Source organism: Corticium candelabrum, chromosome 5, assembly GCF_963422355.1.
Source record: "Corticium candelabrum chromosome 5, ooCorCand1.1, whole genome shotgun sequence".
Lineage (NCBI taxonomy): Eukaryota > Metazoa > Porifera > Homoscleromorpha > Homosclerophorida > Plakinidae > Corticium > Corticium candelabrum.
This window is the reverse complement of record NC_085089.1, coordinates 7,221,552-7,246,551: the sequence shown is the minus strand read 5'-3', so window position 1 is coordinate 7,246,551 and position 25,000 is coordinate 7,221,552. Positions and strand designations below refer to the sequence as shown.

General features: G+C 42.4%; 8 protein-coding genes across 8 annotated transcripts in view; 7 read left to right on the top strand and 1 right to left on the bottom strand.

Moving 5' to 3' along the window:
- LOC134179662 (transcriptional adapter 2-beta-like) overlaps positions 1-3,093 on the top strand; it is a 5,736-nt gene extending 2,643 nt beyond the window's left edge. The window contains exons 8-17 of the mRNA XM_062646597.1: position 1; positions 64-127; positions 197-252; positions 312-416; positions 474-545; positions 606-682; positions 937-989; positions 1,053-1,087; positions 2,558-2,670; positions 2,727-3,093. The exon at position 1 is cut by the window's left edge and continues 72 nt beyond it. Of these exons, the coding sequence (XP_062502581.1) occupies position 1; positions 64-127; positions 197-252; positions 312-416; positions 474-545; positions 606-682; positions 937-989; positions 1,053-1,087; positions 2,558-2,670; positions 2,727-2,849 (699 nt within the window). The 3' untranslated portion in view covers positions 2,850-3,093. The remainder of the gene's footprint in view (positions 2-63; positions 128-196; positions 253-311; positions 417-473; positions 546-605; positions 683-936; positions 990-1,052; positions 1,088-2,557; positions 2,671-2,726) is intronic.
- A 1,130-nt stretch (positions 3,094-4,223) lies between these two features.
- LOC134179389 (protein smoothened-like) lies at positions 4,224-6,531 on the top strand. Its single transcript, XM_062646267.1, has 7 exons — positions 4,224-4,610; positions 4,667-4,691; positions 4,749-5,037; positions 5,106-5,161; positions 5,220-5,327; positions 5,399-5,745; positions 5,804-6,531. The coding sequence occupies exons 1-7, from the start codon at positions 4,449-4,451 to the stop codon at positions 6,344-6,346; spliced, it is 1,530 nt and encodes a 509-aa protein (XP_062502251.1). The 5' UTR covers positions 4,224-4,448; the 3' UTR covers positions 6,347-6,531.
- Positions 6,471-10,145, bottom strand: LOC134179390 (putative E3 ubiquitin-protein ligase UBR7). The gene is made up of 9 exons (XM_062646268.1): positions 9,999-10,145; positions 8,163-8,296; positions 8,052-8,112; positions 7,883-7,978; positions 7,768-7,821; positions 7,211-7,693; positions 6,983-7,151; positions 6,859-6,920; positions 6,471-6,795 (listed from the first exon to the last, which is right to left on the bottom strand). The coding sequence occupies exons 1-9, from the start codon at positions 10,131-10,133 to the stop codon at positions 6,694-6,696; spliced, it is 1,296 nt and encodes a 431-aa protein (XP_062502252.1). The 5' UTR covers positions 10,134-10,145; the 3' UTR covers positions 6,471-6,693.
- LOC134180161 (inactive serine/threonine-protein kinase 19-like) lies at positions 8,471-9,695 on the top strand. Its single transcript, XM_062647255.1, has one exon. It carries the CDS (start codon positions 8,620-8,622, stop codon positions 9,394-9,396), a length of 777 nt encoding a protein of 258 aa, XP_062503239.1. The 5' UTR covers positions 8,471-8,619; the 3' UTR covers positions 9,397-9,695.
- A 27-nt stretch (positions 10,146-10,172) lies between the features above and the next one.
- On the top strand, positions 10,173-16,045 carry LOC134179386 (cyclin-K-like). Its single transcript, XM_062646263.1, has 8 exons — positions 10,173-10,340; positions 10,398-10,479; positions 13,100-13,234; positions 13,296-13,401; positions 14,133-14,190; positions 14,255-14,439; positions 14,507-14,580; positions 15,465-16,045. Exons 1-8 carry the CDS (start codon positions 10,207-10,209, stop codon positions 16,023-16,025), a joined length of 1,335 nt encoding a protein of 444 aa, XP_062502247.1. The 5' UTR covers positions 10,173-10,206; the 3' UTR covers positions 16,026-16,045.
- A 112-nt stretch (positions 16,046-16,157) lies between these two features.
- LOC134179388 (mammalian ependymin-related protein 1-like) lies at positions 16,158-17,404 on the top strand. Its single transcript, XM_062646266.1, has 6 exons — positions 16,158-16,308; positions 16,387-16,421; positions 16,512-16,646; positions 16,725-16,911; positions 16,972-17,059; positions 17,121-17,404. The coding sequence occupies exons 1-6, from the start codon at positions 16,245-16,247 to the stop codon at positions 17,191-17,193; spliced, it is 582 nt and encodes a 193-aa protein (XP_062502250.1). The 5' UTR covers positions 16,158-16,244; the 3' UTR covers positions 17,194-17,404.
- A 473-nt stretch (positions 17,405-17,877) lies between these two features.
- LOC134179387 (mammalian ependymin-related protein 1-like) lies at positions 17,878-19,087 on the top strand. Its single transcript, XM_062646264.1, has 6 exons — positions 17,878-18,030; positions 18,092-18,126; positions 18,193-18,333; positions 18,396-18,576; positions 18,647-18,734; positions 18,822-19,087. The coding sequence occupies exons 1-6, from the start codon at positions 17,964-17,966 to the stop codon at positions 18,892-18,894; spliced, it is 585 nt and encodes a 194-aa protein (XP_062502248.1). The 5' UTR covers positions 17,878-17,963; the 3' UTR covers positions 18,895-19,087.
- A 25-nt stretch (positions 19,088-19,112) lies between these two features.
- LOC134179385 (atypical kinase COQ8B, mitochondrial-like) overlaps positions 19,113-25,000 on the top strand; it is a 6,497-nt gene continuing 609 nt past the window's right edge. Inside the window, exons 1-11 of the mRNA XM_062646262.1 lie at positions 19,113-19,631; positions 21,435-21,501; positions 21,561-21,629; positions 21,743-21,865; positions 21,938-22,023; positions 22,082-22,222; positions 23,313-23,394; positions 23,454-23,547; positions 23,603-23,744; positions 23,802-23,909; positions 24,924-24,989. Coding sequence (XP_062502246.1) covers positions 19,128-19,631; positions 21,435-21,501; positions 21,561-21,629; positions 21,743-21,865; positions 21,938-22,023; positions 22,082-22,222; positions 23,313-23,394; positions 23,454-23,547; positions 23,603-23,744; positions 23,802-23,909; positions 24,924-24,989 — 1,482 coding nt within the window. The 5' untranslated portion in view covers positions 19,113-19,127. The remainder of the gene's footprint in view (positions 19,632-21,434; positions 21,502-21,560; positions 21,630-21,742; positions 21,866-21,937; positions 22,024-22,081; positions 22,223-23,312; positions 23,395-23,453; positions 23,548-23,602; positions 23,745-23,801; positions 23,910-24,923; positions 24,990-25,000) is intronic.

Genomic DNA, 25,000 nt, shown 5'->3' with positions numbered 1-25,000 from the left:
GGTGGGAAACGAAACTTGGTGGTATTTTTAGTGTTTGGGTTGTTGAGTATCTGTCGATGTTAGCTCTACGTTTTGTGTACCCTGAAGCCTACCTTCTTAAACTGAGAGAACAAGACAGGAAGAAAAGGTCCACTAGAAATCACACCACCAATGTATTACAATTAGACTTACGACATTTGGGTGTAAAACGAATTAGAATTATTCAGCAGTTAAGGCTCGTCTCTAGCAGACAATTGTCTACCATTGATTCTGGTATTGCTTTTATAACGTTTAGTGTGTAGTCGTGTCTCATGATTTTGTTGGTTTTGAAGAGGCTAAGCAGTCGACACAAGCAGACGACGTTCTTTCTGTGCTGAGACCTTTTGCTCGTTTCCTCTCTCACGAAGAACACGAGCAACTTCGGAAAAGTGTCATTAGTTAGTTAGTCATTTGTGGTAGTTTGCAGTTGATTATAAATTGAGTATCTGGAAAAGGGGAGTTGCAGTTGAAACGTCAGATAGAAGAACTTGTTGAATACAGGGAGAATGGTATAACAACATTGTCAGGTTGGCTTTCATGGTGTTCTGGCTGAGTTGCTTCTTGCTGATGAAACTGATGAATTGCAGCTTCACATGATTTTAAATTGGCAAGACAACGAAGAGAAAGAATGCGAGAGATGGCAGCAAGACGGAAATCACAGTGGGTAAGATGTGTGTGTGTGTGTGTGTGTGTGTGTGTGTGTGTGTGTGTGTGTGTGTGTGTGTGTGTGTGTGTGTGTGTGTGTGTGTGCGTGCGTGCATGCGTGAGTACATGCACTATGCACAAGTTAAAAACACTTGAGTTTTAAGAGCTAGCTAGCATGTTTGCACAAGACGTCCATTGCATGCTAAGACAAAATGTTGCCTTTTTCTATCGCATGATTGAGACATTATTTTCAAGACTTCGATTGCTTTGCAGTCTCAGTCTCCAGTAAGACGAGCATCAACTTCATCAGCCTCAAAACGGACAGAGTTAGTTATCATTTTTCCAGACAACTGTCTGACGGATGATGATGTGGTGTATGTGTCTTGTAGTAAAGTTAACAAGCAAGACAAAGAACTAACTGAAGGTAAGCCAACATGTTAGTGCAAGTTGATGGTTAGCAAGATACTCATCTATATTCTTTCTGTCTGTTTGTCTGTTTATCTATCTGTCTGTCTGTCTGTCTGTCTGTCTGTCTGCTTGTCTGTCTGTCTGTTTGTCTCTCTGTTTGTCTGTCTGTCTGTCTGTTTGTGTGTCTGTCTGTTTGTGTGTCTGTCTGTCTGTCTGTCCGCCTGTCTGTCAATCACATATGTTTGAACTTTTATCTATGATACATTTTGCAATGCAGAGTACTATCATAGTATGTACTGTCCAACTACTAGTCGTGTTCATCAACTAAACTAAGGTAAAATTGAAACTCGTGTAAAACAAAATGAGGACTACACTTAAAAGCTACAGTGTACAAGCTAAAGCTACAGTGTACAAGCTAAGCCTCCAGCATCAGCTAGTGGCTGAAGTACTGGGTGGCAAAGAGGTCACATCTGTTGTCTTCAGACAGCGAAGATAGCTTTTTAGAGATGACTCTAGCATTACACTTCTGGAGCTGAACAGAAAAGCGTTTGGGCCAGAAGTCGATAAACTTCGCAGCGTTTGGTCATCTCCCTTTGTCCGATGACTTCTTTGATAACTTGCACAGGAGTTTCCACCCATCGATCCCCCAAGCTCCAAAATGCTCCATTACCAGTGGGGTTACAGTGGCAATTATGCCACCTGGTAATTGCTGTTTGCTGTATTTCTTTTTCTTTCTGTCTGCTCTCCTCTCTGCAGTGGCACCACTAACACCAGCAGATGATGGAAAGATGTCACTACTCCATGGGTGGGCAAGGGAGATATCTAGGTCAACGTTGTTTCCAATGTCCAAGTCAAAAATACGATGTCCGGTCTGTTGTCTGTAGTTGTATAACGACTCCTCGGCTCCCTGCAGTGGCGGATATTCAGCCCACAAAACAATCAGACCAGACTGTCTGTCTGTCTGTTTGTCTGTTTGTCTAACGGTCTGTCTGTTTGTCTGTCTGTCTGTCTGTTTGTATTTAATTCAAGTCATGAATCAATGAGAGTTACTTCACTCTGTACAATATGCTGCACCTAAATTTCTAAATTTGAAATATTAAATTTAAAATAAGATTTTTAAAAAAATTAAAATTTGAAAATTTAATGCTAATTTAACAAAAAATAGAAACTTAAAATAAATGAAAATTTAAATTTTAAAATATAAAATGGCCGAAAGACTCACAGATCATTTCGGGACCCACTGACCCAAGTGGCTTGTTGTAATGGCTTTGTATTATGTTTTGCAAACAACATGGTATTCCTGGATTGCAATTTGTACCATCAAGTTTATCCAACAACAAACTATAAGTAGCAATTTGTCAGACATCCATTAGGATTCGCCATATTCAGTAGCCTGTTGTGGCTGTCAGGTTGTTTACATTACGAACTACGACGTCAGCTTACTCACTCCCATCACAACGTCGTTCATACTTCTGTTGATGTTTAGAAATCTCTCAGATGACGGGATTCGAGATGTTAGGCCATCGTGAACAGCAGGTCTGTACCACACTGCGCATGACACCGAGCAGATACACGACACTGAAAGGATTAATGGTGAAGGTACAGCTAGTAGTCTACACAGTCTTGTGCATAAGACTTATTCGGTTACTATCTAGGATCACGCCACCAGAAGGAAAGGAATGGCAGTAAAGACTCGGTATCCGGCTTGGCTCGAGAAGAGTCACAAGAAATATATATTCAACTTTTTACGAGACTGTGGCTGGTTGCCCACATCATAAATTATTACCATTTGGACGTCAGTGAGAGGATCCACAAACAGTATTCTGTAGACTAGAGGGGCATGCCTACTGGATGGGCAGTACACAGTCAAGTTCGATCTTTGCATGACCACTTTCTTATAGTATTAGGAATACATGCATTCAAGCATTGGTATGTACTTGAATGTTGTTTGATACTCTATTGTGTATTGAACTGTTTCTGTGTCGTTTTGTATTGTCAAATGGTTAATATAGAAGGTTAAGTATTACGAATTTGTCACACACACACACACACACACACACACACACACACACACACACACACACACACACACACACACACACACACACACACACAGACACAGACACACGCACAGACACGCGCGCACGCACACACACACACACACACACACACACACACACAGACACGACACACAGACAGACAGACAGACAGACAGAGACAGACAGACAGACAGATGCACATGCACACGCACGCACGCACACACACACACACACACACACACACACACACACACACACACACACACACACAGATACAGCAGTTCTCTTACAGACTCTACATACGCTAGGAATTTGTAAAATCAAACCAGTCCTTGCAAACAAAAGCCATAGACTAAGACTAATGGACTTTGCGTTGAACGACAAACAGACAGACAGACAGACACATAAACAAAGACTATGTTCTATCTTAGCTTATCGTATTAATAAAGATACTATACAACTATTTATTAGTTGTGAACTCAATTTTTGATCTAAGCAGTATGATAGCTTGATGTTGGAAAATATATAAAAGACAGACAAACAGACAGGCAGACACACGCACACACACACACGCACACACACATACACACACACACACCACACACACACACACACACACACACACACACACACACACACACACACACACACACACACACACACACACACATTCAATATATTTTAATCATCTGCAGTACATGTTTTCAATGCATGCATGAGTTAATTGCTTAAATTACTTTCGGTAATCTCATATTCGGAGCAGGTAACATGTTGTTTATTCGAAAAGAGAGAATATGCATGAATGTCGCGCTTCACTGTCGTCAAATTCCCGTACTCCCACTCTTATTTACTGTAGCTACAGTTTGTTAGCTTAATTAACACTAACAGCTCGATTTCACGACAAACAGCTAGACCAGAAAGGTTTTTGAAGAAACCTACTTCACCTCGATACAAAATTTCTCTGTTTGTAGTGTACTGTTTCTGTTTGTTTCTAGGGTGCGTATTTTCTTAGTTTGCGCTGTAAAAGCTAAACGCGTGGGAGGGATAATGAAGGCGGGGTTGCATAGCAATCTATGAGTTCACGCGGTTTGAGTGTGTCAGTGGGAACTCCGAGCTCCACTGTGCGGTCGGTCTGCAGCACAAGTCGAATCTCTAAGGTGCGCGCGTCGTGGACAACACACCCAACGAGCCACTCGACGAGTTACTAATAATTAAACGTTTCCTGTCAATGCTAAACATGCGTCATTGATTCGGTTAAGTCTATGACCATTTCTTATCCGAGAAAATACGAATTGGCATCATCCAGTTCTCGCATTGGGCGCTGGAACGAGCTCGGAGATGAACGACGTCGACGTCAATTCGAGGAGAGACCGATGGGTGTGTATTGCGTGTATTGCAGTGTTGTGGACACTGATAGGTCTGCCTACCGTTTTCTATGCGATTCCATACGAAGAGAAAGCAACCCACGTCAACATAACTGCGGACAACGACACACTAAGGGTAAGACACACACTCTGAGTGGCTGTGTGTATGTGTCTATGACATCGTGTCTGTAGCTGTTGCATCAAGCTGGAATTCAAGGTTATTATTCGTACTCTGTAATGTCCACTGCTGATTGCCACACTCCTATATCTATAGCTCTTACTGACGACATCGTGCATCTTCTCCAGCTCGTCTACTCACAGTTTCCAAATGTTTCGACTCAACGTGTATCGCCATCTCAATATCTGCATCAAGTCCTACAACAACCTTGTGGGCAGTCGCAGTTGAGGAATACAATGGGATTCTGTGTACCCAATTGTGTTGAATGGACCATCTACGACTCTTCCATACATAAACTTGAAGATACGTTGCTAGGTGTAGGTTTTACTGTGGGAATTATCAGCGGTCTGATTGTCCTCGTCACATGGATCTTCGTGAGACAAATGTTATTGTATTCGAGTGATGAGTTGGAGTGGCTGGTTATATTTGGTTTGTTTGTTTTTAAACGTGCAGGTGGGAATTCCCTCACGTCATACCGTTCTACATGAACATATCAGCGAGTCTCTCAGGTATTGCGTCGTTGAGATGTGATTGTGACACGAAGTCGACTCGAGTCTTGTCTTGCAGTGTTCATCTTGTGTCTGACGTACGTAGTCGGCCGGCCGGGATCGTTCTGTGCGAGTAGAGATCTGTCCATCGCTCTCGAGTCGACAACAGCAGCATGCAACATCCAAGGTAAACAACTACAGTGTGATCGCCTAACTCGCATATCACTCGATAAACAATGTGGATCCTGTTCACTGTAGGTAGTCTCGTCCATTACTTTTCTCATGCAGCTATTCTCTGGTGGATGTTCAGTGTGGTCAACTTGTATGCAGGCATCTGTTGCCCTCTCTCTACTTTCACCGGACGTCTCTTCTCTGACAAAGCCCGGGTGCACATCATCGAATCGACAATATCGTGGACTGTCCCTCTGATCGACGTCGTCGTCGTCCATGGCATTGACCAATATTATCCAACACTTGGACCAGACACGATAGGATGTACACCCCGGTCCCGATCTCTTCAGTACTTCACTCAAGCTCTTCCCATACAGATTTTTCTCGGCACCGGGCTCACACTCATCATCCGGGTCGTATTCACACTGAAAGACGTAAGATGGCATCGTATGTGACTTCGGTTGATAGTTACATATTGAGATCTTGCTGCAGCATGTGCTCCGAGAAAGAGAACGCCATGACTCAATCACAGTGTCCATTCACAGTGCGTATGCTCGACGAGTATCCATCAAGAAACAGAAGAGTCTCACTCGTGTCGGAAAGAGATTTGTCTTCATCTTCATCACGTATCCAATCTGTATGGTTGCCGTCCTCATTACCGTCGTCGTTCAGCTACGAGACGTCGAAGACTTTGAAAACTCGTTCCGGAATTATCTTTTCTGTGTGGCACTCCAAGTCTTTCCTGATAGCTGCCGCTCGTTTCTCCGCTCTACTCACCACGAGCTGTCCCACTGGGCACTCGTTGCGTTTATCTGTTACAGTGCGTTTGCTCTCGCATATTCGTTAGCAGCCAAGCCGATACAGACATTCTGGTACGAACGGTTCAGCGTGTTTTCTTGCTATCGAGGCGACTACGTCGTTGAAGGTGCAATCAGCAGATCTTGCAGCCCACAACCAGTAGAAACAAACAGAAATCACGTGATCAATAGCAATGGATTAACCGAAGAACTAAAGGTGGGATTCAATAATTATTAATTAAATCGTGAAGACAGATAAAATCCTAATAATTTGAGGACGATTAACATTCAATTGTATTTCTGACTCACCAAATTATTATAGACTCATTGAGTCGGGATATTAAAGTAGTCAGAAAAAATAATTAATTTTTTGTAAATTTGATTGATATTAACAACTTACCGGACAGAACTAGTTGGCCAGTTAACTGAGTAGGTTAACTATTTCAGCTGGGTATATTACCCATGTACACTACCTGAACTCATGAACCAGCGGCAATACAATCCCAACTATCCAATACACTCCCTAACTGTTTGCTATCAAAATCCTAACATGCTGTCTCTAACCCGTAATCACACCGTTAATTGTCACTTCCCGCAGTATCGCGGTGGTACACCACTCGCCGCACGTTCTCGTCGTCGTTGCTCCATGTGCTGGAAGAACTCCTGGATGTCTTCAGTTGTCACTACCTGCATGACAAGAGAAACGTGTCACAGTCAGTGGCAGCGACATCAACAAGATTTACCGATTACCTTGTTTTCGTCGGCAAACTGCCTCAAATATTGATTCAATTCCGTCTTCAGATCATTGAAATCTAATCATTAGAGAAGCGCTCATGCACGCATCGTAATCGGTTTCACTTCATGTGTGGCTTACGGGTCAACATCTCTACTTGCTGCGTTCGGTTTAGCGAACCCTCGAGTGCTTGAATACCTCGGTCGAGAGTAGACGAAGTCTCGCTGCTCAGTTTGCCTCGGGACTCGTAGACCGCAACGGGGTCGTCCTCATCGAAAAGGAACCCCAGACCATGCTTTTCATACAGTCCCTGTAGACGAATGAAGTTGTATTAGATAAACTGTATACAAATGGTGTGGTATGTTATACCTTGCACTCGGTGCAACGACAGAGTGTGCAACGCCAGCCTTCGTCAAAGAAAGCGGCTTGTCCGAGTTTCTGTTCCCCGACCGTTGTCCAATGGAACGAAAGTTTGCAACTAGGTTTTTGACTACCGACACGAGGCACATCTCCCCCATTTTCAACCGTACTGTCGGACATTCCCGTGCTTTCAATATCTCGCTTTTCCCGCACGTCCCTATCGTCAAGCCTCGGCCTCTTCGCTGCCAGTACTTCATCGACTGTTTCTACGTCCACTCTGTCGTCTTCCTTTAACAATGATTCCACTTTTGTTTCATTTTGAGACGTATTGCGTCCATCTGGTTTAGCGTTCTCTCTCTTGTCAGCAGCAGCAATTAGAGCGTTCAGTCGCAGTGGATTAAGATACGCGTACAGAAAGGGTAGAGAGTCCATGCACAGATGACAGACCATCTCGTGATAGTCTTCACAGTCGGGAATGGTGCCCTTCAAGTGCTACAATGTAACACACAAAATGCTTTCAATAGTAGGGATCAACTATGAAATTTGGTTTAATTAATTATTCTGACGTGGGAGTGGTACCAGTCTTCGCATACAATACATTGTATCATCTCTTCTTCTTCCTATAGCAACAGCAAAATCAAGAACGGCATTCGATGATAACAGAAATGCATGTTATCGGACTTCGGCATCGGGATCGGGATATGGTCTCTTGCATGTACAATAGAGCCCTTTGAAGTTGTCATTGTACTTGTTGGATGGATTGACGGCATCTTTCACCTGCAATTTTCAAAAGTTATTAATATTAATAAACTGGGTCATCAAGTATTGGCAAATGATTTTGACGACTTACTGGAATCAGAGTGCACTTTGAGACTGAGAATTTTGAGTTTCCACAGTCACATTGAAAATTCCTAGTTGAAATTTGATTACAACGAGGGAGGTCAGCACGAAACCTGTGTACCTCTTTGTGTAGAGTTCGAATAAGTTGTGATCGTCATGGCAGTGAAGACTGCATGCTAGACAGATACCAGCAACAGTATCCTTGCCTTCACTGCATGTAGCACAAGCGTAGAGCGCTTGCCGTTTTACATAACCCTAGAAAGAAGCACAAATTATTGACAATCACTATTTCTAATCTAGAAAATTTCAGTTGTAAAATACATTGTAAGACAAAGATCACGTGATAGGGACGCCTCGACCTCCCAGATCCGTGTACCGCCAATGGACGCCGCTACACGGGTCTGGGAGGCCGAGGCCAAACTTTTGTGTACATACAGTAGAGCGCACATTCGTCTAGTACTCGCACTGTACTTATTTGTGGCTACATTTCTGTGCGGTAAGCATTTTCGCGTCCGCCAAGAAAGGATTTTGGCTACTAGAAAGGGGAGAGCCCCAACCAGGACGTCACCGACACAGACATGCTAAGAAAGCGCGCCGGTAGCTTTCTAGGTGGCGCAGCCAGAAGGGCAAAGAACGATATCGATACGGACGACGACTTCTGCGGTACTATACCGTCAGATACGGAAGCTGCACTCCAATATATCGAGTCAACGTATCCTCCCGAGCTAAAAGCCTCTCTGCCTCGTATCTCTCTCAAACATCAGGTCTACGCGGTCGTTGACGACAAGACGGTCGTCGATAGAGAGCTCGAACGCCTTCAACAGGAGAACAAGATACGTCTCTTCAAGCTGAGCACGGGACCCGATGACTACGCCGTCATTTCGGTTAGAATATTGAAGGCGCATTTGCAGAGCGTCACTCATGAAGATAGCAGAGAAACGGTGGACAGGTTTTTCGCTCGAGTGCTGAGTAGTCACAATGACGTCGCTATTAGTAAGAGGACGCTGAGCTGTGAGAAGGGATTTACAGAGAGGGACGTGTCTCGTCTCATTGCGTGTGGATTGTTGACCGTCCAAGATGTCGGCAGTTACTGGATTTCGATACCCGGATTGGGGTTATTTATGAGATACTTTGTACGAGGAAGGGACACCGTGCTGAGGACGTTGAGAAAGACCAAGTACAATGAGATGATGCAGAGCGAGTTGGAAGTAAGGAAACTGGCGACGTGCAAGCTTGGTACTAAGTTCCACGTACTCGATCTGATTGGAGCTGAGCTCGTAACGTGTGTGGAAACGACATCGGGCAGCTTACTTCATCTTAATTTGGCTCACGAGAAAAATGCGAGAAGATCGTGATCAGCTAATGTAACCGGTCTGTGACTACTACTGTGTGCCAAAAATTTCGTACACAGTATAGTAGTAAATATTAATAATAATAATAATAATTATGTATTTAGAAATGAATCGAATTTGGATAGTCTCATTATGTTTAATAAAATCGGACTTTAGTTTCTCAGAAAAGAAATCCTTAGAGATGCTAAGAGAATCACAAAGATCCGACTGAATCTCATGCTTTCGTTGACCTTAAAAGTCTTGCCAGTGCTAATCACATCAATGACTGACAACCACCAAATTAAATGTGCAGTGTTGTGCACAGTCAGACATTAAGTAACTCTAATACTATTAGACTGAACAAGTGGAGTCAATTACCTATGCGGCATGTGTACAGTATTCTTTTACAACATACGGGTATTACAGCATACGGGTACATACGTCTAGTTGTCTAGCTCTCCCAAAAAATAATCAAAGTAAATGCTTTCTAGCTAGATTACTAATCAATAAAAATTGTTAACAGACGCATCACAAAACAAACAGACACGCAGGGTCTTGACAAACACACATACAAATGAATTACACAAGCAGGGCATGCAGATTTCAATCAATATCAATGTAGCTACTTCATTGTAGGTGCACTGCTTGTCGTCACTGGCTCCGAGCACCGCGTTGGCTTCGTCCTCGAGAACGGCATCCTCCTGCAAGACGTCCAACATGGACACGACATCGTCGCTCGTCGCACAAGCCGTAGCCGCCATTTCTCTGCGACCATTGATTTCACTCCGTTGTCCCGGATGTTGAATGGCTGTAGGTCGCTGAACAAAATCCGAGATGTGGTACTACGACAAGGAATATATAGCTCAGAAAACGCCTTCGAGGATGGCTGGTATAGACTTGGCTACCGAGCTGCAGTTTCGTCGGGAGGGTGCCCGTTTTATTATCGACGCTGGCACTAGGATGGGATTGTAAGGCGGTGTTGGTCTGGTGTGTCGTTGTTCTTTGTTCATTCTACGTTGGATTAGGCGGTTCGACACGATGGCCACCGGTGTGGTGTTCTTTCACAGATTTTACATGTGTCAGTCGTTTGCCAAGTTTGATCGATGGGTGAGTGGAGAATAAATAGGAAGGGTTAATATTAATTAATTGATTAAAATTGTTTATTTAATTATAGCTTTCTATTTACGTTTAATTAATTAATTAAGTCTTTCTTATTTACTCTACACTCACCCATAAGAAAGGTTTAATTAATTAATTAAATATAATTAATTAATTAATTGTTTAATTAAATATAATTAATTAATTTTTTAATTAAATATAATTAAGTCTTTCTTTGCTCTACACTCACTCATAGGAAAGGTTTAATTAAATATAATTAATTAATTGTTTAATTAAAGAGGCTCGAGGTTAGCATCATTTCTTGTTTTTAATTCTATAGACTTAGTCTTGAGTTGTCCATTGCGTTAATTAATCAGTAGCGGATCCAGGATTTTGAAAAGGGTTTTTTGTTTCTGTCTTGAAAACTCATTAATACTGATAGCAATTAATAATTAGAGACATATTGCAGAGTCGACTGAAAATGTGAGGAAACACCATATTTGGACGCTCAGGCAGTGTCTACTAGAGTTGCACTGATAACCGAATTGGATATCAGTTATATGGATATATATCGTTATATATCAGAATTGGTAAATCTTGCATAGGTGCACGTTGATAAGTTGTGCATGCATGCGTAGTCAGTCTGTTATGCTACATGAGTTGCGTGCTTGCTGGTGAAGTCCTCCATTTGGGAGCATTTCGAAGTGACTGAGGATACAAGATTCATGTGCTGCAAGGCTTGTAAATCATGAACATCGACGATTATCTATAAATAATTTTGTATTGGATATCGGTATTGGGTATTCGGTGTTTCTGCTAGGTTATTTGAGCAGCGCGCAATGCCCTGCCTCACCTTACCTGCACCCTGCCCGAATGTTGGGATCCTCCAATATACACAAAACGGAAAGACAGACAGATAAATGGACAAACATATAAACAGAGAAACCGACACCCTGACTGATAGATTTAAAACAAACAAACAAAAACAAACAGCAAACAGATAAACACACATGAACTGTTTAAATCTAGACATCTTCACAATGAGAATCCATACTACAAGTATGTGTAACTTTTAGCATATACAGACATGGGCATAATTATGGAGCCACCTCCATATCAGCTGAGGCATGAAAATCAACAATTGGAGATTTATGAATATACCTGCTGACTTGCTGATTCTACATAAGTCATGCTATTTGGGTATTTATATTGTTCTGATTGGACGCTTTGACAACCCGTAGCAACAACGGATTAGAGAATGACCAGACTAACCACCGCCATCATACATTACCATGTCCAAACCGTTTGTGTTGTAACGTCACAAAGAGCAGACTCACAATATGCAAGTAAACTGAAACGTATAGTCTCCTCTGACATAAACAAAGTCATTTTATTGTTTAGAATCTTTTTGAAAAATGATTTTCATTATTAACTTTTAAATTGGTTGAACTGACAGCAAGAAGCAGTCGTGTAGGTCACACATGATCACCTCCAATCTCAGACATGTGAATGGCACAATCAGAGCCATTACCTCACCATTATGACTTGTTTTAATTTACTAAGAAATGCAGCTGTTGCTGTAGATGCATGTACTTGCAGTGTCTGAGAAAGCCCGATAATTTTTTAATCTAAGTCACATGCTCAGGGTTGCTCCATAATTAATGCCCATGTCTGTACATTTTACTAAGACATTCAAGATTAGAGAAACAGGTGGAAGAAACCACTAGTCCACTTACGGCCACAAATATGGCTTTAGTGAAGAATGCAAGACTGGAAGACCTTGGCTGTGTAGATACAAGCACGGAAGAAGACGAACACAGACACAAAACTCTGATGTTTTGTAAATTGTGAGTTTGGTGCCCATGTCAACACTCAGTAAAGCCTACCCCATTTTGATACAAAGTGCCCTCTTTGGTAAAGGCTTCCTCGCCCATGGCCAATTCAAATCATAACTGGAACACTGGGCAGAGTTCTAGCCAGAGGCGGCAATGCCGGCAAAATGCTAGTTGTAGAGCTCATGCAAAGTATGGTTGTGTGCAGCAAATTAATCGGTATGAATAGTTCTTTCCGAAGAAGACTGTAGACAAAGGAGTGTGTACCATACTCGTTGAACAGGCGACCCAAGTAGATAGTGAAAGGTCTGGGTCCAGGGTCAGGAGTGCTCTTTAAACCTTTACTGCTAATTGTGTAAAGGGTGTCAGCATACATCACTGTAAACAAGAGAGTACAAAGACTACCACTGACAATAACCTAATATTTAATTAGATCACACCTTCGAAATAGTGTTCATTAGCTGTTACAGATCAACAGGAAATGGTACTAATTAAAAGAGATTATTATTATATAATAGGCTACAGTGGGTATGGTCAGTGGGTATGGTTAGTGGGTATGGTCAGTGTGTGTGGTCAGTACTGACTGATAGCTTGCCCGCTGTCACAATTTTCTGGCTAGAACTCTGACTGGGTATTGGTATCAACTTTTCCTGCTTGAATATTGGTTATCAGTGTATTGGCCAAATACCCGTATCGGTGCAACTCTAGACCGTCCTTGCACTCACACAATAAAATCTCCACATTTGTTTATGTTTATGATGAAGACGACGACTTTCACTCATATTTTCGGTCGTTAGGTTGTCGCTGCTGCGTGTCTTCTATTGGCCGGTAAAGTAGAAGAAACACCCAAGAAATGCAGAGACATCTTTAAGACAGCGAAATCATTGCTGTTAGACGAGCAGGTGGCAGGCTTTCGAGGAGATGAGTGGAAGGTAATTGTGACTCGATAAGTCAGACTAAGGACTAAGATCTGAGTTTCGTGTGTTTTTTCAGGAGCAGCTGCTCGTCCACGAACGTATCTTGCTGCAAACGATTAAGTTTGATCTTCAAGTCTCTCATCCGTACGGTTTTGTGTTTAAATTTGCTAAGGCATTCAAAGGTGAGTAAAGGGTATGTGACGTTGTAGCTCGAAGTACAAGTGGTTTATAAGACGACTGGTAATATGATTGTAATAGAGCCCATTTGTTGTATCCGTTGGTGATAAGTATGGGTACACAGTCATGTAGTGTGTTTGCTAACATTCACTCTTGACCTTTGCTATACGGTTGAGTCGTAATAGCACAAGTTTGAGTATTGATGAAAGGCTTGGATTCAACTGTTTTTATGTTAGTCTAGACTCTACTCTCATCTTTAGCTTTTAGGTACGTCGACAGTCTATGCCTTGAGAAGTCGTACTGTCATACAATTTATTTGTGATTAGGTCACGTCAACCTGATTTGTTGTCTAGCGGGCCCGACTGACCTAGAATCTTGTTGGCAACAAAAAATAAAAATTACGTCATTAAGTCACGTGGTTTAGGTGACGCATGCGTATTTATCAAGCACATGGCCTCTTTTGCGTTTGCTTGGCCAATTGTCACCACCAAACAGGGTAGGAAGGTTTTAGTGTCATGAGAAGCTTCATTTGGCGACTTGCTGCAGAACGTTTACTCTACGTATATACGTTTGCTATGTGGTATCTGAATCACTGTTAGGTGCATGGTGCATGCGTCACATAGAATTTACATGATGGTTCCTTTTACAAGTCGAATGAACGACCCTAAAACAGCCTACAGTTGGCCCATGAAACAACAAATCAAGTTGACGGGGTCTTACTGACGTTGTTGACTAGGTGACAAGAGCAAGGTTCAAAAAGTTGTTCAAATGGCATGGACATTTATCAACGACAGGTAACAGACTAGTGGTGACGTCATTGACTTGGTGTAATTTTAATGTTCTCTAATTCTTTTCTAGTTTGTGTACAACAATTTCGCTTCAATTTTTGCCTCACGTTGTTGCCATAGCGATGCTGAACTTGGCCTCTAAGCTATCGAAAGTCGAGCTGGTTATCGCTCCCGAACACCTCGATCCGTTGCTATCGTTCAAGGCTCCGTGGTGGGATCACTTCTTGGATGATGCTAGTGAAGAGCTATTAGCTGGTGATTTTTGTCTTTGATTGTGGTAGCTTGGCTCTTTGGTATGTGCAATTGGTGTGTGTGTTTGTAGAGGTGGCACAAGAGGTTCTTGATTTGTACAGCGATGCAGAACGAGACACTCCAGGGAAAACGAGCAAGAGTCAGGTATCCTTTAATTGTGTATACATTATTAAAGAGGCGGTCTTCTGTAGTTGTTGGCTTTGATCTAAAATGTTTGCTTTGCGTTGTATTATGTGATGACTAGGCTACGATGTACATGTTACGTATGCTTTCAGTGATCATTACGTAGCTATGCAATGTTAACTGGTAGCAAGTGTTACAAATATATGGACAGCATATAGGTGTAGGAGGTTTTCTAGGTTTGGGGAGCTAAACATTACAATCTTGTGCAACACAATTACTGTATTTCCTTGAATAGTAACTCGTGGATCTTATTAGTTTGAAAAAATAGTAACCCGTGGATCTTATTAGTTTGAAAAAATAGTAACACATGCCTTGGATGTCAGAGACCAAAAGGTAACACAGAAAACATTGAGGGAACAATACAAGTCTAGCAGAAGAGACACAGCCAGAAGAATACGAAGACAATGATCACGACAATGTGGACATTAAGGTTTTTTATGGTGATGACACCCAGTAAACTATTGCGGTAACTGAATAAGGGTTACCCTAACTTGAGTGTTGCATGCATCTAGCGTGTGTTTCTCTATTATTCAACTTGAACCTTGATAGCAGACATTGAAAAATGGTAACCTACACTCGATTAGTAACCCTGCGTAAATAGTAACCCGTCCTTCAGATCAGTTTGAAAAATAGTAATCAACGGGTTACTATTTGAGGAAATACGGTATGTTTGTTGCATTTGGGAATACTGCAGTGAGGCAGGAAAATTATTGGGGGGGGATGGCCCCTTTGCCTTCAGGGTTCCTACGCCTATGCTGAGTGCTTGTGTATGTTTGGCTAGTCTGTGGTAGTTATCGCATATTGTGCAGTAGCAACTGGCAATCAGTTTTGCTGGTATTGTTTAGAGTGCGGCAGGTACACCTAAGGCCGTCAGTCCCAAGGCGAAATTATCCGAACAGAACATTGAGAGGATTACACCGCCGCTACCACCACCAGCGACACTACCTCCTCAAGCGACACAGTCTGCCCCACCTCAAGCGATAATTCAACCTCAACAGCAGATCGGAGCTCAAGTATTACTTCAACCTCAGCCTCAGCCTCAGCCACAGTCTCAAAATCTAGTTCCACCTTCTCTACCGGGTGGAATCCCGCCACCGCCTATACTCCAGCAGCTGTTTGCCGGTATAGCGTCGCTAGAGCAACAACTAAAGAATCCCGGTCTCTCTGCGTCCGTGCAACAGCAACTGCAGCAACATCTTCAAGCGCATCATCAGCAACTTCAGCAGCTCTTTCAATCTATGCCACAGTTGCTGCAGGGGCCTCCTCCAGTGCCAAGCGGAGGAGGTTGGATGCCGTCTGCGAATTCTATGAACTCAGTCGGACAACCGGTACCGCAGACTGCCGTTGTTCATGCGCCCCAACCACTGGTCGCGCAGACTCAGTATAGAGGAAGTTGGATGAGATAGCGTAGCACGGACAGCGCGTACGCGAACTGTATATTATTAATTAATGCAAATATGTAGGGATACACAATTGCTCTCTAGGAACGCGATCTTTGTCGAATGCGTAGGCCGGTTAGATGGTGAGTAGATGTGGGGCACATGTGTGTTGTGTGACCGCTGTCATGTGACATTAGAGTCTGATAGGTAACGGAGCGTCATTGTTGTGCGTTGAGGCGTCCAGATATGAAACTTGTGATCCTCTTCTCTTGTCTTGCAATCGCCGCAGCTCAGGTCCCAAAGGCCTGTGGTGAGACTCCCGCTCGGACACTGTCGTTCTGTCGTAGGGCTGACAATTGAGACTTTCCTTGCTGTTCTTCTGTTCTAGAGACACCGCCGGTGTGGCACGGTATAGAAGTCGGGGTTAGTAACACACTGCTCGCAGTTCTATCTGTTATTTCGTAGACGCTGGTTTGCGTTGATATTTTGCCTCATCTCTCGCGATGCTTCTAGAAAGACTATGACTCCCAGTTCGAGAGACGAAGGACACTTCACTACGACGAGCCGAACGAGCGAGTGCACTTTATAGACTACGACAAAGTAAACACGACGTACGAGACGCACATAGAACTTTTCTTGCACAAACAAGTGAGTCGATTAGTTAACCGTTTGGAAGATGTGACACGCCGAGAGAAACATCAATTTTATGATTTTTGGTCTCTCTAGAAAGAACACTATAGCGTCGATCTTCGTACGGGACAATGCACGCGGTCTCCGTTGACTGAACCGTTCAGACCATTTTCCATCCCTCCGACTGCTCGCTTTGTCGGTGAGTTCGTACTTGGTTCTACTGCCGTCGCCGGTGCAGGAGCGATTGTTGACGTGTGGAGCGGACTCGATATGTTCCGCGGCGGTACGTCTTTATATATGCCCTAAGATTGAAGCGTCTAGACGAGGTCGTTTTGTTGTGCAGGCAACTTTACCGTAGGAGTGACTAATGCCGGTTGTGTTCCCATCTTTTTCGATCACTTTACTGAGAGATACGGATATTATCACGCCCAGTGAGTCGCTGTGTTGCACGGTGTCGTGTTTTTGGATTAGTCTCCATGGTTTTCTTTGTAGGTGGTACGATATTCAGCTCGGCATTGACATTCCGACTATCTTTGATGTTCCCAGACAATGCGAAGAACTGTGAGCGTTGATTTACTGGAATTTGCGGCGGTTTTTGTTTTGTATACTAACTCGTGTAGCTTCTTCAACGCTACTGCTTGTGCGCGATTGTTGGTGTTGTAGTCTTCACGTTGACTTTATTGTTTTGGACCTAGAAGTAGAAATATTGGAGTCGCTTGCCTTGTAGTTAAGTGTTTCAATTGTAGTCTTCTTGAACAAACCGTTTGTCTTTCAAATGGCGCACACACGAAGAGACAGTGGTTTCTCTTGTCTATAACACTCGTGTACGTGATCGATTGTATACTGATCAAATTTGTATTCGATCGTACGTTGCGGGTGGATGCTCTTAAGGGTTAGGGGTTAATTTAGGCGGCATGCAGCGAAAACATCTCAATTTTGACTCCTACGCTTTCTTCAACTATGGGTTTTGTACTGCAGTAGCTTGTCTACAATAGGAATTTATGACGTGACGACGTCACTAGACAAGCAATCGATATGCTAACTTGATCGATTAACTTAAGGCTGGAGTGAATGGTTTACAGTGTATAGCTAGTCTGCGTAACATGCAGATCAATCATGCAAGTATGCTCTACTCGCCAGCTGATTTGCATGGAATTTGAATGCTCGCTAATTCAAATCACATGCAGCAACTCCTACATTATTAGTTATCGGTGATCAGCACCAAAACACGCGATCATGTGATAGGCTAGTCCCGTGGATTTGCTTGAGTAGCTACAGTAGCTCGACAGTCAAAGCCTAGGCTCTCGGTCTCTATCTAAATTGTTGCACTTCGAGATGAAATTCCTTCTCCTCGCTTTGTTCATAACCGTCGCTTTTGCACAAGACGACCGCGAACCGTGTGGTAAGGTCGAACGGTTAATTGTCACATGCACTTGGTTTAGACTGTATAGACTCTCCTATAGATTCACCTCCACAGTGGGAAGGTCGCGAATTCCATGTGAGTCGCCACAACTAACTGTTCTCTCGTTCCTTACATTCTATTCATCCATTTCGTCTACTATAGATTCACTACGGAGAGGGAGGATTTACTAGAATTGAGAAGATCAGCTATGACGAAACCAACGAGAGGTACCGCAGAATAGAAGAAATCGAATTCTACAACCATTCACGCGCCTATTACGACCAACTATTTATTCACAAAGAGGTATAGACAATCTTTACTAGCTTGAAAGCTCGAGTGGCAGTGACTTACTTGCAATTTGGTAGCAAATTGGTTACAGTCTAAACATAAGAACGCGACAGTGCGAAAAGTTTCCTCTCACTGAACCGTTCCAGAAGAATGGCGTGCCAGAAGGAGCAACTTACCTGGGAACCCACTACATTGGTTCGTCTGCAGACCCCGCTTATGGTGTGGAAGTCAAAGAGTTCAGTGCATATACAGAACGCGGTACCTACTACGTCATATGACCATAACGTCACAGATGTGTTAGTGAAAGCGTGTGTGTGTACACGTGTAGGTCAATTTCATGGTACGTTTACGGTGAATGGTTGTGTGCCTATTTCTCATTCGTACCAGAGCACGATCAGCGGTTACAGAACCACAAGGTATAGATAGCTACATGTAATGCATGTGTTGAGTCGATAGACTCTACGTTTGTTTTCAAACTTCAAAGCAACGTACTCTATTTTCAGATATTTTGACGTCACTCTTGGAATTCAGGATCCGAATGTGTTCATTCCTCCGAAGGAATGTCAGGAGCTCTAGAAGCGGTTGCACACTCTTTGCATGTCTAGCTCACAGCATGTGTCAGACATTTTCTTCGTTTAGAGCTACTAGTTACTACCCACTTTGTTATATTTCTAGCCTTTTTATTCGTTTTGCTTGTATGCTTACGTGTTCTAGTAGTTTCGCGTAGCATAGAATGTTAGCCAATAAAGTTTCATATTTTGGGAGCAAACGCGCGATGCGTATTGCGCCCGGCGTACCACTACGATTTTATGTTGAAGTCGGATGCGTTTTGGGGTGTCGTTCGAGGAGCCGGCAAGGTCTCCCGATGCCTAATACGCCAAGGATGCGACGAATTGGAGTTGAAGTGGAGAACGTCTAACGTAAACGACGTTCTACAACAACGGATTACAGCGAGCGGATTGAATCGTTACTGTCGCTGTTCAGCGTCGAGCAGCAGGGAAGATGAAAGTACAGACTCGGAAACCATAGCAGAATGGTCGGAGACTATGTATAACACCGAGTCTTTCAGTCAGACAGCCAGCCAGTGTGCGGACGGCGCAGCACCTGAGGATGACGGATTGAAATCAAACCATCAGCGATCGACTAGTTTTTCGAGCAATTCGGTAGGATTTGTCGAGGTTCCGTTGACCGAGAGCGTATTGGAGGACGCGAACAGTAAGCATTTTGCGGCGGAGAGCTCAGATGACGGTCGCTTTCGGAGAGCTGGTGATGCCGGAGCTGCAGTGGAAATGCCTGGCAATGCATCACAGACTGTATGTTAATTAAGGGTATAATACTAGTAATTTGTATTTATTTATTTATTTAATTAATTAATTAATTAATTAATTAATGTTTTTAAATTTATTACGTTGACTTTGCGCACAAATAGCACATTGGCTACAAAATGTGGACAAATGGACAAATGTCAAGCCCTCCACGTCATTGTGATTGAAATGAGTACCTGGTCATTGACTGAGGTGGACATGACCTCTGGCTTGGCAGTAACATCATACAGCAGGCGGGTACTTGTGGGCCTTGGTGTCCAGTCCCAGAGCTGCGCCATTGTCAGTGCACCTGGATGACTCCAGCCAAGCTCCAGGTGGATTGTAGCGCTGGCCCTAAGCCTTCACGTAGCGCAAATTGGCTACACACACACACACACACACACACACACACACACACACACACACACACACACACACACATGCACAACTACACGCACATACCCTCCTAGCTCTGAAGCAAGTAGAACACATCTTCATTTACTAGTGTAGTGATAAATATTTTCTAGGCCATTGAGTCTAAAATGTGTCCAAATTCGCGTCAAAATGCTAGTTAATTTCTTTGGTAGTTTATATGCTGATATACTGGTGCGGCGGAAAGGGGTCTGGCTACGCGAGACTAGCCGGAGACATGGGAACCGGGCACAATGGCACGAGAGGGTCTGGTACGAGGCTAATGTTTCTGTAGAGATTGAGAAGACTGAGAAACATTTTTTCTGCACCAAATTTGTTGTCTTGTGGGACAAAATGCAGTTTTGATAAATTAGGTGGAGCAAGTAACTAAAGGGATACAAGTGGCAATATTTGGATAGATAAGATCATCATAACTATTTTCTGGGTTGGCATATGGTTGCCATTTGTGTATGAGTCCTTGAAACAACTATGGTACATACAGTATGTATGTATGTTGTATCTATATACGTGTACATACAGTATGTATGTATGTATGTTGTATCTATATACTTGTACATACAAATTGTTGTGTCTATTCTATATATACTGTATACAGCACTGTACGTCATATCAAATGGGAGAGTTTGGATGTTTTACAGTGGATTTGGAGAGCTGCACAACAACACAACAAGAGTGCTGTCTAGTTCAGCACCTAGTCTTCTAATCTCCCATATAAGAAATATTGGCGGGAATTTATTTTTGCAGTTTGCTAAGATATTAACAAAAAGCATAATGGCGGATTTTATTTTGGTGGTTGGACCTCGTTTGATAATTGCTAGATGTATGATATTCCCCACTTTTTGAGTGGCCACGTTGTGGAGGAGTTCCTAACCCTAGGATGAAGAATTGTTGTGAACGTGACCTGCATGACTTCTCCTGCTTCATCATAGCTTCACGGGCTTAAATTAATTCTCATGTTTAACCTCCCTGCTAGACAGGGTATAAGGCATAACAGACAGCAAGCAAGGGTTACTATCTTGTAGCCTCATTCGCGTGATGTACCGCCACATCACCATTAGATATATGATCCACATGGATAATGATGTCAGCATATCCCAGTGGCCAAATTAATAGCGGATTTTATATTGCCGGATTTTATATTGCCGCTCCCTAAAAGCTTATGCGGTACACATGTTTTATTTAATACGCATATAAAGATTCGTGACCAGAGGGGTTTGTGTGCAACTCGCAAACATCACTGGCTATGCACCTGAGTTATGTCATCATTGTGATGATACTTACCATGTCTTTGTTGAAATTATCTTTTAATAAATTGTTGCCTAGTTTTGTGTTGGCGTGGGCTTAAGTATTGGCTGCATTTTGTGTACTTCTCTTTTGTAGTTGAACCCTCGATCAAAAGAACGTGCTGTTCCTGCATCAAGACTAGGACGTGCTTGGAGGTTCGGAGGTGTGTAATTCTAATACCAACTAATAGTTGTACAAGCGTGGTAAGAGTTCTGATTATAGGATTGGCAGCTGGTTTAACTGTGGGAGCACTAGCTGAGAGAAGCAGGAGAGTCGTTGGTTGGCAATCAGGTAAGTAGTGGTGTGTGTGTGTGTGTGTGTGTGTGTGTGTGTGTGTGTGTGTGTGTGTGTGGCACGTATGAATGTTTAGGTTGCTATCATTGGTAATCGTACGATCTAATTAGGTAATGAGCCCTTCTCTAGTAAGAGCTCTTTCCTCACTGAGCAAAACATTGAGCGAATTGTGGACACTCTGTGTCGAGTTAGAGGGGCCGCCCTGAAACTAGGACAGATGATAAGCATCCAAGGTATAACAACAATTGATGTTGGATGCTACTGCCATTATACTATTACATAATTTTTATTAATTAAATTCTTAGATGATGCATTCGTATCACCAGAAGTTCAAAAGATATTCGATCGCGTACGAAGTAGTGCTGATTTCATGCCGACGTGGCAAATGGAGGTTGTGATTTAGCGTCACAAGTTATCGTTTGTTTGTGATTGCTTGCTGTGTCTAGTAGAGAGTGTTGCGGGATGAACTGGAGCAAGATTGGAAAAGTAAACTTAAAACCTTTGATTGTCGACCAATGGCGGCAGCTTCAATAGGTCAAGTTCATCGAGGAGTGCTACACGATGATTGTGAAGTAGCCATCAAGATACAGGTATTGTGTTGTGTTGTAAACGTGAGAAATTGATTGCATTTATTTACTGGAAATTGATAAATTTTTGTGGTATTTAATTTTGTGTAAATTTTGTAAAGTACAAAGAATGTACTAACTTAAATCGTTTACAGACAGACAGACAAACAGACAGACAAATAGACAGACAGACAGACAGACAGACAGACAGATACATATTCAAATCAACAGCATCCAGGGTCATGCAAAGCTACCTTCATTCCTTTGATTTTTGAACATTTTGGTTGCTGGGGAGAAAGGCAGACAATTATTTGAACTAGCTGGCCAAGAGATCGAGAGATGTAGAAAGTGGATCAAGTGAAGAACAGTTTAGAAGACAACGGAGAAAGAGACTATCAATATGCCTTCAGAAGTCCAATTCCAATGTAATAATGAAAAAAGCTTAGAAGAATTGCAGAGGGAAATGAAGAATTGGACGACAATGAAGGAGACATTCATGACTAGAGTTTTAGTAGTATTTAATCTGTATGTTTCAGTAGATGAACATTTGGCTTAGCAGTTTTTAGCTATAGTGTTCTTGTAAAATTTTGCTTTTTGTGTTCAATAGTGAAATAAGACATACAGACAGACAGACAGACAGACAGACAGACAGACTTTGGGCCAGACTAGAATGTAGTAGTGTTGTTCTTTGAAAATATATGTACTGACAGACAGACAGACAGACAGACAGACAGACAGACAGATAATTTATTCTCATACAGATTCTACTTGTACATATGCTAGGATTTTTTGAATACAAATCAGTCCTTGCAAACAACAAAGTCATTAACTTTATTAACAGACAGACAGACAGCAGACAGACAGACAGACAGACAGACAGACAGATATGCTGCAGCAGGACCGTAATGGTCTTGTTGTGTTAGGTTGCTCATGATGTAAATGTTTGATGTAAATGGAAAATATATCATATGTATTGAGACAGACAGACAGACAGACAGACAGACAGACAAATAGATTTTAACTTTTGTATCCCAAGTATCCATGCGGATGCACATACAGTTCTTACTTTACTAATACTTTAAGTCTTATAATTAACAACACATTTGTTCTATAGTATCCCGGTGTCGCACAGAGTATTGACAGCGACGTGAACAACTTGATGTCCGTCTTGTCGATGGCCAAGATATTACCTGATGGTTAGGACTTACTGACAGTTGTGGTTGAGGTAGAGTAAGTCAATCTGTTTCCTATCAAGGCCTGTTTATCGAGAAGGCAGCCGTCGTAGCTCGCAAGGAACTAGCATGGGAAACGGATTACATACGGGAAGCAGAGAGCGCCGAAAAATTCAGGTTTATGGGATTGTCATCGAGTTGTTGATGTTTGGCTTATTAGAGTCGTGGTTAGAGTTCTTCTTGCCGATGATCCTACATTTGTAGTACCACGTGTGATACCCGAACTAAGCAGCAAACGTATTATAACAACAGAACTAGTGTATGGCATTCCTATGGATCAAGTGGTTCAACTTGATCAACAGACAAAGACTGAAGTAAGTTGTCCAGTGTACACATGCCCTGATTGTTTGTTTAAGTGGATTTTGTTGCAGGTGGCTTACCAGATGCTGAAGCTGTGTCTTCGAGAGGTATTTGAGTTTCAGTTCATGCAGACGGATCCTAACTGGTCAAACTTTTTTTATAACATTGAAACGAAGAAGGTATGCAAAACATTTGTGGAGAAGAGTGATGAGTTTGTAATGGGTCGTGCTGTGTGGTGCATTGGTGGCACTGGGAAGAGTCTTGGCAGTTAGTCATGTATGATGACAGTGCGTGCTTGAACAGACAGACAGACAGACAGACAGACAGACAGACAGACAAACTGACAGACAGACAGAAACTGCATTCATCCCCAATAATTAATGTGCTGTACTGGAACTCTCTTTGGGTTGTTTGGTGGCTATAAAATGTTCTAAAGTTGTTCTCTTTAGTCTTTAGGTGCTATAGTTGGACTTGTAGCTACGTATTGTATGTTGCTAGATTCATGTTTCAAAATGTATGTATTGGACAGACAGACAGACAGACAGATAGACAGACAGACAGACAGACAGACAGATTGTTTTATTCTCTCCCAAACTGTAAATGTAACAGTTAATCGCAGAAGTGAAAGTATCCTAAGCATTAACAAAAACTACTGAAATGTCTGAAGTCATAGCTACAGTATTATCCTAATGAACATAATGTTGAATGTCTATATCAAAGAAAAAATCATCTATCTTACCTACGTGCAATCTACTTATCTTCTTTAATATAACTCTAGCATTACATATCTGGATAATTATAGAAATCTGTTTACGCCATCTCGTCCTGAAGTTGGCTTCAGTACTTCTGCCTTCTGAATCCCTTGATTTCTTTGAGAGTGAGTTCAGGAAGTTATCAGCCTCCTGACCCCAGAACCCAAAGTACAGACAGACAGACAGACAGACAGACTGACAAACTGACAGACAGACATGCACACACACACACACACACACACACACACACACACACACACACACACACACACACACACACACACACACACACACACACACACTGAACAACATTAACTAATGTTTAGTTTTTATATGGGTAAACAATGAATATTAACTGAAAATTAATGTTTTAGTTCTTATACAGAAAAGTCTAAAACATTGACGCATTACCTGAAAATCTCCTCTTGTTTTTACTGCTAGATTGCTCTTTTGGATTTCGGTGCAAGTCGTGGCTATTCCAAATCATTCACTGATCCTTACTTTCGAGTAAATGCGTG